Source organism: Grammomys surdaster, unplaced genomic scaffold (genome assembly GCF_004785775.1).
Source record: "Grammomys surdaster isolate TR1022 unplaced genomic scaffold, NIH_TR_1.0 125876, whole genome shotgun sequence".
NCBI lineage: Eukaryota > Metazoa > Chordata > Mammalia > Rodentia > Muridae > Grammomys > Grammomys surdaster.
Window position 1 is genome coordinate 1,379,139 of NW_021620701.1, and position 13,009 is coordinate 1,392,147.

The 13,009-nt window shown below is 36.9% G+C and overlaps 1 protein-coding gene across 2 annotated transcripts in view; it reads left to right on the forward strand.

Moving 5' to 3' along the window:
• The window catches only part of Tnpo1 (transportin 1), an 87,448-nt gene that overhangs the window by 65,529 nt on the left and 8,910 nt on the right, over nucleotides 1-13,009 (forward strand). For both annotated transcript variants that reach the window (XM_028790194.1, XM_028790195.1), the window contains exons 13-22: nucleotides 423-648; nucleotides 1,935-2,106; nucleotides 3,490-3,576; nucleotides 4,806-4,913; nucleotides 5,084-5,242; nucleotides 5,322-5,409; nucleotides 7,690-7,788; nucleotides 7,995-8,090; nucleotides 10,777-10,852; nucleotides 11,699-11,798. In XM_028790194.1, coding sequence (XP_028646027.1) covers nucleotides 423-648; nucleotides 1,935-2,106; nucleotides 3,490-3,576; nucleotides 4,806-4,913; nucleotides 5,084-5,242; nucleotides 5,322-5,409; nucleotides 7,690-7,788; nucleotides 7,995-8,090; nucleotides 10,777-10,852; nucleotides 11,699-11,798 — 1,211 coding nt within the window. The remainder of the gene's footprint in view (nucleotides 1-422; nucleotides 649-1,934; nucleotides 2,107-3,489; nucleotides 3,577-4,805; nucleotides 4,914-5,083; nucleotides 5,243-5,321; nucleotides 5,410-7,689; nucleotides 7,789-7,994; nucleotides 8,091-10,776; nucleotides 10,853-11,698; nucleotides 11,799-13,009) is intronic.

Here is a 13,009-nt window from a genome sequence, read left to right on the forward strand (position 1 = left end):
CTTCCGATCCCAGCCAGCCATTTCAACCACATGTTCTGTGGGTGTCTTCGTCATAGTGAATGAAACTAAAACTATGAGGGCTATTTCTCGTAAAATAGCTTTATTCCCCAGGTAAATCTAGGAATTTGATAACATCTAGGAACTTGTCATCATTATTTTATGTCCTGTCTTTACATCTGTCTCAAAATATTTATAGGCACTTTTGAAAACCAGAAATTTTATGACAAAAAAAAATGGAATAAAATCTTAACCTCCTTTAAGACACCTAGGAACAATTAACTCTGATCTGTTATTTTCAGTAGTTTGGTATCAACTTTTCTATTTGTATCACTGGAAATAGACTAAATGTTTCTTTCTGGATGCCATGTTCTTTCTGTATACAATTGAGTTTAGCACTTCTGAAAGATGGCTGTTCTTCCTAGGTTGCATGCAAGGCATGATTCCATATCTGCCTGAGCTCATTCCTCACCTGATTCAGTGCCTTTCTGATAAAAAGGCTCTTGTGCGTTCCATCACCTGCTGGACTCTTAGCCGCTATGCACACTGGGTAGTCAGCCAGCCACCAGACACATACCTGAAGCCATTAATGACAGAATTGCTGAAGCGTATCCTGGATAGCAACAAGAGAGTACAAGAAGCTGCTTGCAGGTAGGACAGATTCATAACACAGTGTCCGTCCGTTATAAAGATGGGAGCCTGGTTTCGAACCAAAGATTTTTATACCACAAATGCTGCAGTTATGATGGGAAATTTAGTTCTCGTTGGTTAAGTATTAATAAAACTGATTGGTAGCTCTGGAGTGTTTACACATTGCCATTTCATGGGTGCTCGGAAATATTTTTACTAATGGTTTTACTAAACAAAATGGGACTTTTAGCTAAAGATGTAAACCTTTACTTTCTACCTCATTCCATCATCTAAAGTGTTTTTCTAAAAAGTATTTTTATAGTCTGGAGAGATGGTTCAGCAATTAAGAGCACTGACTGTTCTTCCAGGTCCTGAGTTCAATTCCCAGTAACCACATGGTGGCTCACAACCATCTATAATGGGGCATTGTACAGTGTACTCACATAAAATAAAACAAAGAAATACATTTTTGAAAAAAAGAACCAGGCAGTAGGGTCACATTCATTTGTACACAGATCTCCAAATTTGAGGTCATCCTCATCCATGGAGCAAGTTCCTGGACAGCTAGGGCTACACAGAGAAACTCTGTATCAAAAACAAAAATAAAGCAAAACAAAAATGAAAGGAAAACTGAGGCCGAGATGTGGTTCCATTTGTAGAGTAACTGCTTATTAACATACATAAAGTCCTGGGCTTCATCCTCAGGATGTGACTTGGTCGTGGTGATGCATGCCTGTCATGTCAAGACTGAAGGTGAGGATCAGCCCATGTCATTTCTGGACGACATAACAAGTTTGAGGCTAGTCTAGACTACCAGCTGTAGTGGTGCCAGCTTTAGTCTCAAACTTAAGTACAGAGGCAGGTGTAGTTCTGTGTTCAAAGCCACAGTAGCTACAAAGTGGTTCAAGGCCAGCCAGCGCTACATAATGAGACCCTGTCTTTAAAATTTTAAAAAGAGAAAGGCAAGCTGGGGAGATGGCTTGACATGCACAGACACTTAACTGCTCTTAACACTTAATAGAGGGCCTGGGTTCAGATCCCAGCGGTACATGTCTACTCACCACCATCTGTACTTCCATTCAGGGAATTAGATGCTTATTATGATTGTCAAGAGCTCCTGCACACACGTGGTACCACGTACACAGACTCTGGCATCTACACATAAAATAAATATTTTTTAATGAAAAATATTTTAAAACCAAAGTAAGCATGCAGAGTGAATCAGTGAGATGTATATGATGTAAAGTGTAATCATCTATGGACTGAGACTCCACTTGTTGTTTTTCACTTTGTTTTTCTGATTGTAGTGCCTTCGCTACATTAGAAGAGGAGGCTTGTACGGAGCTTGTCCCTTACCTAGCTTACATACTCGATACCCTCGTCTTCGCCTTCAGTAAATACCAGCATAAGAACCTGCTCATTCTGTATGATGCCATAGGGACTCTGGCAGATTCCGTGGGACATCATTTAAACAAGCCAGTAAGGCCCTGAGGGTGACTGCTATGGGGACATTACAATAAGCTGTAATAAATACACAGTGAATATTCCAAAGTAAAAAGACTGGAAAGTATGAACAGTGAGCTTTTCCACCTTTGAAAATAATAGATCTTAAAGAGGTAGCAGTTGAAATAAGCTTATGGTTAGTACAAAAATTAGTAATGGCGTATCATGAATGCACTTTAAAGTGTCTGGAGGAAAGAGGGTAGATGTTAGACTCTTGCTCGTTAACTTAGTTCCGTGTAAGCACCATTTCATTAACACTGGCTTCAACGCTGCTGTGTCTGTGCACTCACTCTGCTTCTTCTTCAGAGTGGACAAGACATTAGGGATCTTCTGTATGAAAGAGAAGGGGAAGGACAGACTGAAATACTGAACAGCAGTGCAGAGTGTCTTGTCTGTAGTGCTGTAAAACATGAGCTGAATCAAATGTCTCTGCTGAATACTATTTGATAAGGTATATAGTCACTGTAGGAAATGTGTTATCAGTAAGTGTAACTCACTCTTGTTTTAAATTATGCTCAAAATTTGAGCAAGACACTTTGTAGGTTTGCTTTTATTTTTGCTTTGGTATTGGCTGGTTTGGTTAGTTGAGGAGTTAGGTCACATTTTAACCTTTTGTTTAATTAATGTAATTATATTATAAAGCAGCAGTCATTATGTTATAGGCCACAGCCAGCCCTTCTCACCCCAAAACAGTGTATCACTTGAGAATAAAACTTGTGATTTGGGCTGAAGATGTTTCTGTGGTTAAGAACACTGGCTGCTCTTCCAGAGGTCCTGAGTTCAATTCCCAGCACCCACATCATGGCTCACGATCATCTGTAATGTGATCTGATGCCTTCTGGTGTGTCTGAAGAGAACAATGGTGTACTCTTATACATAAAATACATAAATAAATTTTTTTTTTTTTTAGAAAAGCTTATGATTTAACAAGTTACGGATTATGCTGGGTTTGATAACACACTTAGGACCAGCATGCGAGAGGCAGAGGCCGATGGATCTCAGGCTTTGGGGTCAGCTCTGACTACATAGTGAATTCCAGGCCAGCCAGGGCTGCATAGTAAGACTGTTTGAAAAAGGAAAAACAAACAAAAACAACTAGTGAGTTTTGATAGAATTACGATACTTACTGATAACACAATTTCTTTTAAAAAAATATATATAGATTACTCTAAATCAGAGTCATATGAATTAAAAGGTAGAGACAGAGCAGAAAAAAATGTTAAGGAAACTATAAAGAGTACATCTTAAAATGTAAAAATTTAGCACAGTTGCTCCAGATGGGTTTTAGCTTGTATAGACTTAAAATGAACATGTTTGCAGATGATAGTGAAGCTTTTTGTTTTTTATCACTGTAAACAGGAATATATTCAGATGCTAATGCCTCCTCTGATCCAGAAATGGAACATGTTAAAGGATGAAGACAAAGATCTTTTCCCTTTACTTGAGGTATGCTGACCTGGTGATGTTTAGTTATTCTGACAATGTTACTTAATCACAAACAAGTCCTGAACCAAAATGTGTATATGTGGTAAAATACCAGTTTTTCAGAACAATTTCTGTTGAGTTGTAGAATAGGCATATAACTTGCTTTTTGCAGAATTTATTTTTTGACAGTAGAATGTGTCTTGGTCATATTTAACCCAGATCACCTCTCCCACTTCTAAAATTGCAACTCCTACCCACTCTACCATTCATTCAAAGTACATGTCTTCTAGGTTCTGGAATTAAAAGAGTATATCAACACATCTTGGTTTGGTTTTAGTTTCTTGGATTTTTTTTGTTTTTGTGGTTTTTTTTTTTCCTTAAATAACCTGTTGATTCTAGTTATTGTTGACTTTCTGTATGGAACCATCTACTAGAGCATGAGCTACCTACCAGAGGCCACACCCCTAAAGAAAAATTAATATCCTGTTGTTTAGCAGCTGTCAGTTACCAACTAGGGGTAGCCTTCACAATCCCCTCCCATCCGTTCTAGAATATTGTCTAGCTTGATGCAGTGCCATTGTGAGTTCCTGAGTGTAATGACTGAGTCATATCCAGAAGACAGCATATTCTAGCACTCCTCCTCATCCTCCATCTTTCATCTTCTTCCTAACCCCTCTTCCTTGATGTTCAGTGAACTTGGGGTAGGGATATATAGATGTCCCATTTAGGGCTGGGCATTCAGAGTCACACTCAGCTTTTGACTGCTTCCCAATGCGAGAAAAGAAGCTTCTCTGTCCAAGGTTAAAAGTATCATTAATCTAAGACTACTTAGCCATGAACTTGGGACTAGGTACCAAGTATGAAGTCTCTCCTGTGGAACAGGCCTCTGATTAAATTATAAAGTAATTGGTTACTTTGTTAACAGTCATGCCACTGCTGTACCATAGGCACAATAGTCTGCCTGGCAGACTCACTCCTCAAACTCAAAAATCTGTTCTTATGCTCAAGTTACATGTCATATTTGTTATACACAAACTTATACATGTCCTCTACATGTTCTGTACAGTTTAACATCTGGATTATTTATAATACCTGATACAGTGTAAGGTTAAATTTTTATCTGATGAGTTGACAAATTTACTATGAATTACTATAGAACCAGTTCATAAATGAGACCTTTTTACTTGCCTTAAAGCGCTTATATTCTCTACTGTATCTAAAACTTAGTGTGTGTACTTGACTCTTTTTAGTGCCTCTCATCTGTTGCCACAGCCTTGCAGTCTGGCTTCCTTCCATATTGTGAACCTGTGTATCAGCGCTGTGTAAACCTAGTACAGAAGACTCTAGCACAAGCCATGGTATGTGTGTGTGTGTATACAATTTTTAAAAAAATAATAATAATTTAAAATAATTTTTAAAAATTATTTTCTCCTTCCTCACTGTCAAACCTTTCTTAGAGATAGGTATAAATAATGTATATACACACTTTTTCAGGGTGCAACAACAAAGATATTATGTTTAATTTCAGCTAAACAATGCTCAACCAGAACAATATGAAGCTCCAGATAAAGATTTTATGATTGTGGCTCTTGACTTACTCAGTGGCCTGGCTGAAGGCCTGGGAGGCAACATTGAGCAGCTAGTGGCCCGAAGTAACATCCTAACACTAATGTACCAGTGCATGCAGGTAAGACTTGTACCACAGGGTGACTTGGATCCTGCTGCTTTGTTGTTACAGGAAATTAATTTCTTCTTATTTCTTATAGGATAAAATGCCCGAAGTTCGGCAGAGTTCTTTCGCATTACTAGGTGATCTGACTAAAGCTTGCTTTCAGCATGTTAAGCCTTGTATAGGTATGAATGTTTTCTGCTTTGGGTGTGGGATGTTCTACCTGTTTTAATTGTTTATTTTTTTAAAAAAGTGTACATTTTACAGGATTTGGGGGAAATATGTCATTTCCTTTAACATCTACTGAGTTACCACTGTATCTGGGGATGTTTGAATAGTATCAGTTTATAAAGAATGTTAGGTTACACTTGTTTGTTTTTGTCTTCTTATGTAGTTCTGACTGGCCTCGATTAACCTGTCTCTGCCTCCCAGCACTGGGATTAAAGGTGTGTGCCACCACACCCAGTAGGAATATACTTTTGAATCGTAACTATTTCTAGATTTTAAATAATGTCAATGATATGTTAAGTCACTCAAGTTTTGACTTAGTACTCTATTATAACACATTGTAATGAGAGGCTGCTTATATAAATGTGTGACAGACCTTCTGTTGATACACATTAAGCCGCGCTTCCCATGTGTTGCTTGTTGTTTATACATACAAAGACCATAGTGTTTTTTTAAAAATTATAATATTTTTATTGGATATTTTATTTATTTACATTTCAGATGTTATCCCATTCCCCCCCCAATAAACTCCTATCCCATCCCCCTCCTCCTTTTTGCTTTTATACCATTTTAATTACATGCAAGTATTAAGGTCAGTTCTAGGTTGAGGAACTAGCAATACAATAGATGCAAATAGTCAAGGAACAAGCAAGGCAGTAAACAGAGTCCCATGATCACTGTTTCTAAGGGCTTATCAGGATGACCAAATTATCTGAGCCTACTTCCCTGTCCTAGCCCAAAGTCATTTTCATCCCTGAAGCCTACTTCTTTGTTCTAGCCTAAGATATATATTCCTGCTTGTAATTACTTGTTCTAGCCTAAGTTTTCAATTCCTGCCTGAAATTACTTCTTTGTTCAAACCTAATGTCAGATTCCTGCCTGAAGCCCATTTCCTTGTCCTTGGCCAATGTCAGATTCCTGCCAAGCAGCCCCAAAAGCTCTGCACATCTCCCCCTTTTTTATTGCATAAACAAGACTGAACTTGTCTTAGGTTGTTCCGACAAGAATACTTCCTTACCCATTGTGGAATATGCATTATTAAAAGTAATGCACTTTTGTCTTAGGTTGGTAAGGCTCTGTGCAGAATCTTACCTGTCCTTGGCTTGCCAGCCTGTTAAATTAATAACTGTCTGGAGGTCCATTTTCAGTTTCAAGTCATGTACTTTGGCTGCCAACATGTTGATGTTGTAAACTCAGTATTTTCGAACTTATCTCTTAATCTCTTTCTTGTAATGGTTTTTCATTGCTAAAAGGATCCAAGGTTTTGTCATGAGTTTACAGCCATTTTTAGTGTACTGATCCCACCTCTGGTATCTTTAACACACACTCCATTTCTCAGTATTTGCTGTAAATTAACAGTTAAGTCTAGACGCTAAGCTTCAATTTGAGTCCAGGCTTTAGAGTGGAGGTCTGTGGGTTTCAGTTTTTGTGAGTTGGTTGGTTGGTTGGTTGGTTGGTTGGTTGGTTGGTTGGTTGGTTGGTTTTCCTAAAGTTTTTATAGATGGCGGTTTGTTTGTATTTAAAGATTATTTGTATTGATACTCATATGTGTATGCCGGCATGCATTATTAGACTGTAGACACATCCAAGGAGGCCAAAGGGCAGTGTCTCCTGTAGCTAGAGTTAGAATTTGGGCCACCTAATATGGCTGCTGGGAACTGCATCTGAATCTTGGTCGTCTCAGAGAGCAGCAAGTGCTTTTAACCACTGAGCTCCAGTTCTTTATACTTCTTTAGAAGATATTTGGAGAGTAACTGTCCCTCTTTTTGGTGATGTTATGAACCACAATGCTTATTAAATTGATAGTGGTTCTCAACCTGGATTAGGTTTGCTGTCTGTGGACTTTACAGTATCTAGACCTTCTGTTTAACATAGATTACTAGTGTTAACGGGGGTGTGTGTACGTACATAGACAGACATTCAGACACATATAAGATAAAAATACATGTAATAGGGAACTGCTACCTGAAGTATACTCAGGCCTCATAGGAAAATTCAGTAGCCTGATACTGCCTCTTGTAGTTTTAAAGAAAGTATTACCAGCTCCTTTAAAGATATTTATTTGCATATTTTATCAGTTTCAGAATTGATACTGTATTGTTTGTTTTATTATAAAACTTATTTTAGCTTTGATTTCAGTTTCTATATTGATTTCCTCTAGAAATAAAAAGTCTGCTGTTGACAAGTTTACTGCATAGCTTTATTTTATTATTTTGTTGTTGTTTTTGTTTTCCTAGCTGATTTCATGCCAATATTGGGAACCAATCTAAATCCAGAGTTTATTTCAGTCTGCAACAATGCCACCTGGGCTATTGGGGAAATATCAATTCAAATGGGTGAGATTGTTTTCCTTTGAGCTGTACGCCTTAATCATTTCATGACTCTTCTGTTACATTTTTAATTTTTTTTAAATTTCTGAGCGAGTGAAGGGAGGGAGAGAGACAGACTGACTGACTGACTTGTTCACAATTATAAGGGGAGCCGAGTGTTAGCGACAGTGTCTGACAGTTTGTTGTTGCTCTCTCCTCCTGTGATGTGATAGGTATAGAGATGCAGCCGTACATCCCTATGGTGTTGCACCAGCTTGTGGAGATCATTAACAGACCCAACACTCCAAAGACGCTGTTGGAGAACACAGGTACCACGTGACTGAAGCGGTGAAGGGAAAATGATTTGCTACTGAACTTTAAACTGAGATGCATTAGAGAAGCCAAAGCAGAGCTAGCTCTGAGACCCAGCTGCTTATTGTTTACCATGCATTTAAATTCTTGATAAGGATGTCTTCGTTTAGCTGTGTCCCGTAGCCAGTCTACAGAAACATTGAAAAAAAGTTCTTACAAATTCTCATTTAGTGCTCTCTAAAATGTATTTTTGCTAAGATCCAATAACAAATAATAAGTAAGATCAGTTGTTGAGCCAATAATTTATATATGACCAAAACCAGATTATAATATTCAGCAACTGATTGGCTAAAAATGGCATATGTATTTTTGTATTTCATCCTAAAATCTTTTTAAGGCAGGAACTTAAGTGGTTCCTAGTGGGGTTTTTCTTCAAGGCTGGATTCTCTCCTGCATTTATAGACAGCATGTTGGTGTTAGAGAATGCCTTCCATACAATAGCACACGTAGGGTCATTCCGTCCTTTTCCCTCCACCCTCTTTGATTGTTGCTAATTAATATTTAAGTTTCATTTTTGTTCAGGGACATTTCTTTCTCTATATGCTGAGGTAATGATTCTAGTAGATTCTTCATGGTTAATGTGAGTCCTACCACTATCACTGGATAAAGATTAAAATAAGGCTTTCTAAATATGAAAGTTTTCAGGCATTTTAATTTCATACTTTTAAATTACACAGTTTTACCCTCAAGTAACTAAAGTTTGTAACATTTATTGGTGTGGAAGGAAATCTTAATTATGGAACAGTTATCTGGCTGATTGGCTGTATGGGTACTGTTTAGTTCAAGGTAAATTACATTTTCTATTGGAAAACTGTTTGTGTTCAGGGTAGTTTTGAAATCTTGGCAGATCTTTATCTTCCTAGAAAGCAGTACCTATATATGACATTCAGAATGGAAATACTTGGCTATTATAAAAAATATTGTTGAACGTAAAGAAAAGTTTCTATTTATCTTTAAATGTGAATGCATTACTGCAGATAAATGTTGAGTGTAATGTATGCTGAAGTTTCTTGTGGGATATCAGCTGGTGGATGTCTTCATATCTCCTTTAACAAATTGGCTTTACCAGATTATACTCTGGCATGATCACACCCAAGTAATGATAGAATAGCTGATAATGCCATACAAGTTGATGGGCTGAATCGGGATGAGAAACACTCCAGATTCGTTGAGTTACATCTGCCAGAAGTGGCCACATTAATTACTGACTTCTTCATTCCTTGCCCAAAACAATGGATTTTAAGCTATTAAATCAACATACATTTTAGCAAGTTAATTACCATATCCTCGCTATTCCCTGAGGTCAATTCCTTAGTGTGTTGTACTTGTTTTTCCAACTAGTATATCCTACACTGAACTTTTTCAATGGACCATCATCTGCTCTCTCGCATGTCTCATTGGATTGTTCATACTTGCCTGTTTAATGAGAATGTTGCATAGTTCGTGTCTTTTGAACATAGGTTTTCTTTCTCTTGCTTCATATGAATCTGCTGAATTTTAGTATCTGTGTAGTTTGCTTCAAGTAATCCTTAAACATTTTTCTTTACCCCCCGACCCCACCCTTTTTTTATAAAAGGTTAACCTGTAAGTTTTTGAGAGAACACCATTAAAGCACCTACCTCATAGTTTGTTTTCTGTTTGTATTTTACCCGTTGTGTATAAATGTATTTACATGTATGTACCTTTGAATTGCAAGATGCAGTTCTGAGTTGCAGCTGTTTTAGCTCTTTGTACGTTTCAGGAGTTCCTTAATTTTGATGGAGAGTGTTTGCCCACTTCAGTTTTTTTTTTTTTAAAAATCAGATAATGTACTATGGTATTATCTATTTTGTATCAGGCCTTTTATAGGCCTTTTTCCCTGTAGTCCATATCACCTGTCTACAGTGGACTATGTAAATGTACCTCCTCTACTAGGATTTATCTTCTATGTGGTTAGAAGCTAGTATATTGTTAACCTGAGTTATCAGAGGACAGTCAGAATGGAATCTGATATGCTGAAGCAATTTTCAGTGTTTCATTCAGTAGACACCATGGTACTTAATGTCTGACAACTGATTTTGACACAAGCAACAAAGTCCCATTAGTTTGAGAAAAGTTAGCTTAAAAGCTACCGAAATTTGGATTAATATCCCTAGGAGATTTTTAAAGGTTGTAATCATTTACAAAAAGTTGAAATTTTGAACTAATCCAGCTACAGAGATTGATGTTTGGATAAACCATTCATAAATGTAATCACATTTCCTGATAATTCTTGGGGAAAGAATTCATCCTCTGCAATGCTGAGTGGCTTTGAATGAAGATCCTCTAACCTGCTCACTTAATCGCTCAGCTCTTATCAATACTTGAAATTTAGGTGAGCATGAAAAGCACTGGACGGTTTTTGGTGTTCTCTCAATCTTTAGTTACTTTAATTCCTTTTGTTTTCCTTTTCCAAGAGTATGCCATATATGTTGCTGCCCCTTCCATCAGGGGGTGGTAATAACCAGCACTGGTGAGATCTTATGTTTATTATCATACACAAATTCTGTTGGTTTCTGTTTCTGAGTTATTTGTTGTTTTTTCTTTATTTTTTCTCCTTCCCCCTCATTTGCTCATGTCTTGGTTGGCGTTTGGTGGTGTATAACCGTGATTGCGTTACCTTAGCAATAACAATTGGTCGTCTTGGTTACGTTTGTCCTCAAGAGGTGGCCCCCATGCTACAGCAGTTTATAAGACCCTGGTGTGTATTATTCAATCTTTTTTTTTAATTCATTTTTCTTCACTCTTTCTTTCTCTATCTCACTTTTAGATATATTTTCAGTTGGTTACAAAAATCACAATCCTTAATCATTGCCAACCATGTGACTAATCTTGTCCTATCAGGTTTGTGAGGTTTTTCAGTAGTATCGTCATGTATATTTATTTTATGTTGTGGCTAACAACTAATGGATGCATGGGATAAGATTGTCACATGCTTGCTGTGTTTAAAAGCTTGATTATACATAAAAGCATTTAAATATCCACCAGAAAAATTAAGATGCATGCAAATTTTTATAAATTTAGGTTCTTGCATTACATTTCTTTTAGAATTAATTTGGAAACTTGGATTGCATTAAATACATGTTTAAATTTGTTATGTATAAAATCTTATTTGCTTGTTAATGTCAGAGTTAAACATCTACACCCTAAGTGTATAGTAATAGTTTATATTGTGACAGTATAGCCTGTGTTCTGCTTCCTTCAATTGATAATCTTTAAACTCAAATCATTTTTAGTAGTGTTTAATGGAATACAAGACATAAAACAGTTTTTAAAAATAATTTGGTAATATACTCTCTTTGTCTCAGGCTAATTGATAGTTTATGTAAGAAAGACCAGTTGTCTATTTTTATAGATTCACTGTTAACACTATTGAGATGAGTCAGAAATATAGGAATATGAGAAACTTTTCTGAAAGTCAAGCTTCCTGAAAATGTAGTATAACCATTATCTCTTGTGATGCCTATTCCATTAAATACTGTCTATTAGCATTGTATTGAATATGCTTTTTACTTTAAATACTAAATTCAATTCTGTAATTCAATAGGTGTACCTCTCTGAGAAACATAAGAGACAATGAAGAAAAAGATTCAGCATTCCGTGGGATTTGTACCATGATCAGTGTGAATCCCAGTGGCGTAATCCAAGTAAGGTGTTCACAGGGCTTTGTTGTCAATGGACTATGTGCTAAAACAGTGTTAAAGGGAATAGATTTTAAGGCTTTAATTACGTTTATTTATTGCATATGGACACAAACATACCATGGCACACGTGTGAAAGTTGGAACAACCTGTAGAAGTCAGTTCTCTCCCTCTAACAAGTGGATTCTAGGGGCGGACCTGAGGGCCTAAGGCATGGCAGCATACTGCCTGTGTTTCTTGTCTTTGTAGCTTGGGAGAGGAAGGTTGTATTGTTTTCTTCTGGACCAGGCCTTTTCATGTACATTTACCTCATTTATTTACTTTGTACATGCCTCCTGTCCATGGATATAGCTTTACTGAGTTTGAACTTAAAAATAGCAAGTAAAATATTATATTGATTAGTTCTTTGAAATTGTTTAGAAAGCTTATTTAATCTATTTTATTTCCTAAGCTCATGTTGTCTTTAAACATTTTTAAAATTATAGTTACTGTTTCTAATGTATAAGAATGTTTTGCCTGGATTTATTTCTGTGCACCTTATTTGTGCCTAGTCTCATTTGGAAGTGAGAAGTGGGTGTCGTATCTCCTGGAACTGGAGTTACATAGGGTTATGAACAGCCATTTGGGTGCTGGGAATCAAACCTAGGTTCTCTGGGGAAAAAAGAAAAAAGCAAAAAAAAAAACAAAACAAAAAAAACCAGCTAGTTCTCTTAACTGCCGAACCATGACTCCAACCCTTCTCTAGACATTTAGTGACAGGTTTTATATGTGGGAGTTCAATCAGATGTTCCAACTGCTAGTTTGTCAGGCACAGCATAAAAGAAACCATTGAATTCTACACCACATAGTCAAATACAAAACATATGTCTAGAATCCTAAATTAAATATTCAGCATTTATTTGATTTGTTGGTTGATTAAATGGTTGGGTTTTGGTTAGTTAGTTGGTCCTCTCCAAGAGCAAGTATTTTCTTAACCCTGAGCCGTCTCTGCAGACCCTGGTTGGTTCTTTGGAAGTAGGGTCTCACTATAGATAACCTGTGGTGGTGAGATCTGAACTGAGTACTTTCAGACCATGTCTTTCTTTTTTCTTTTTCCTTCCTTCCTTCCTTCCTTCCTTCCTTCCTTCCTTCCTTCCTTCCTTCCTTCCTTCCTTCCTTCCTTCCTTCTTTCTTTCTTTCTTTCTTTCTTTCTTTCTTTCTTTCTTTCTTTCTTTCTT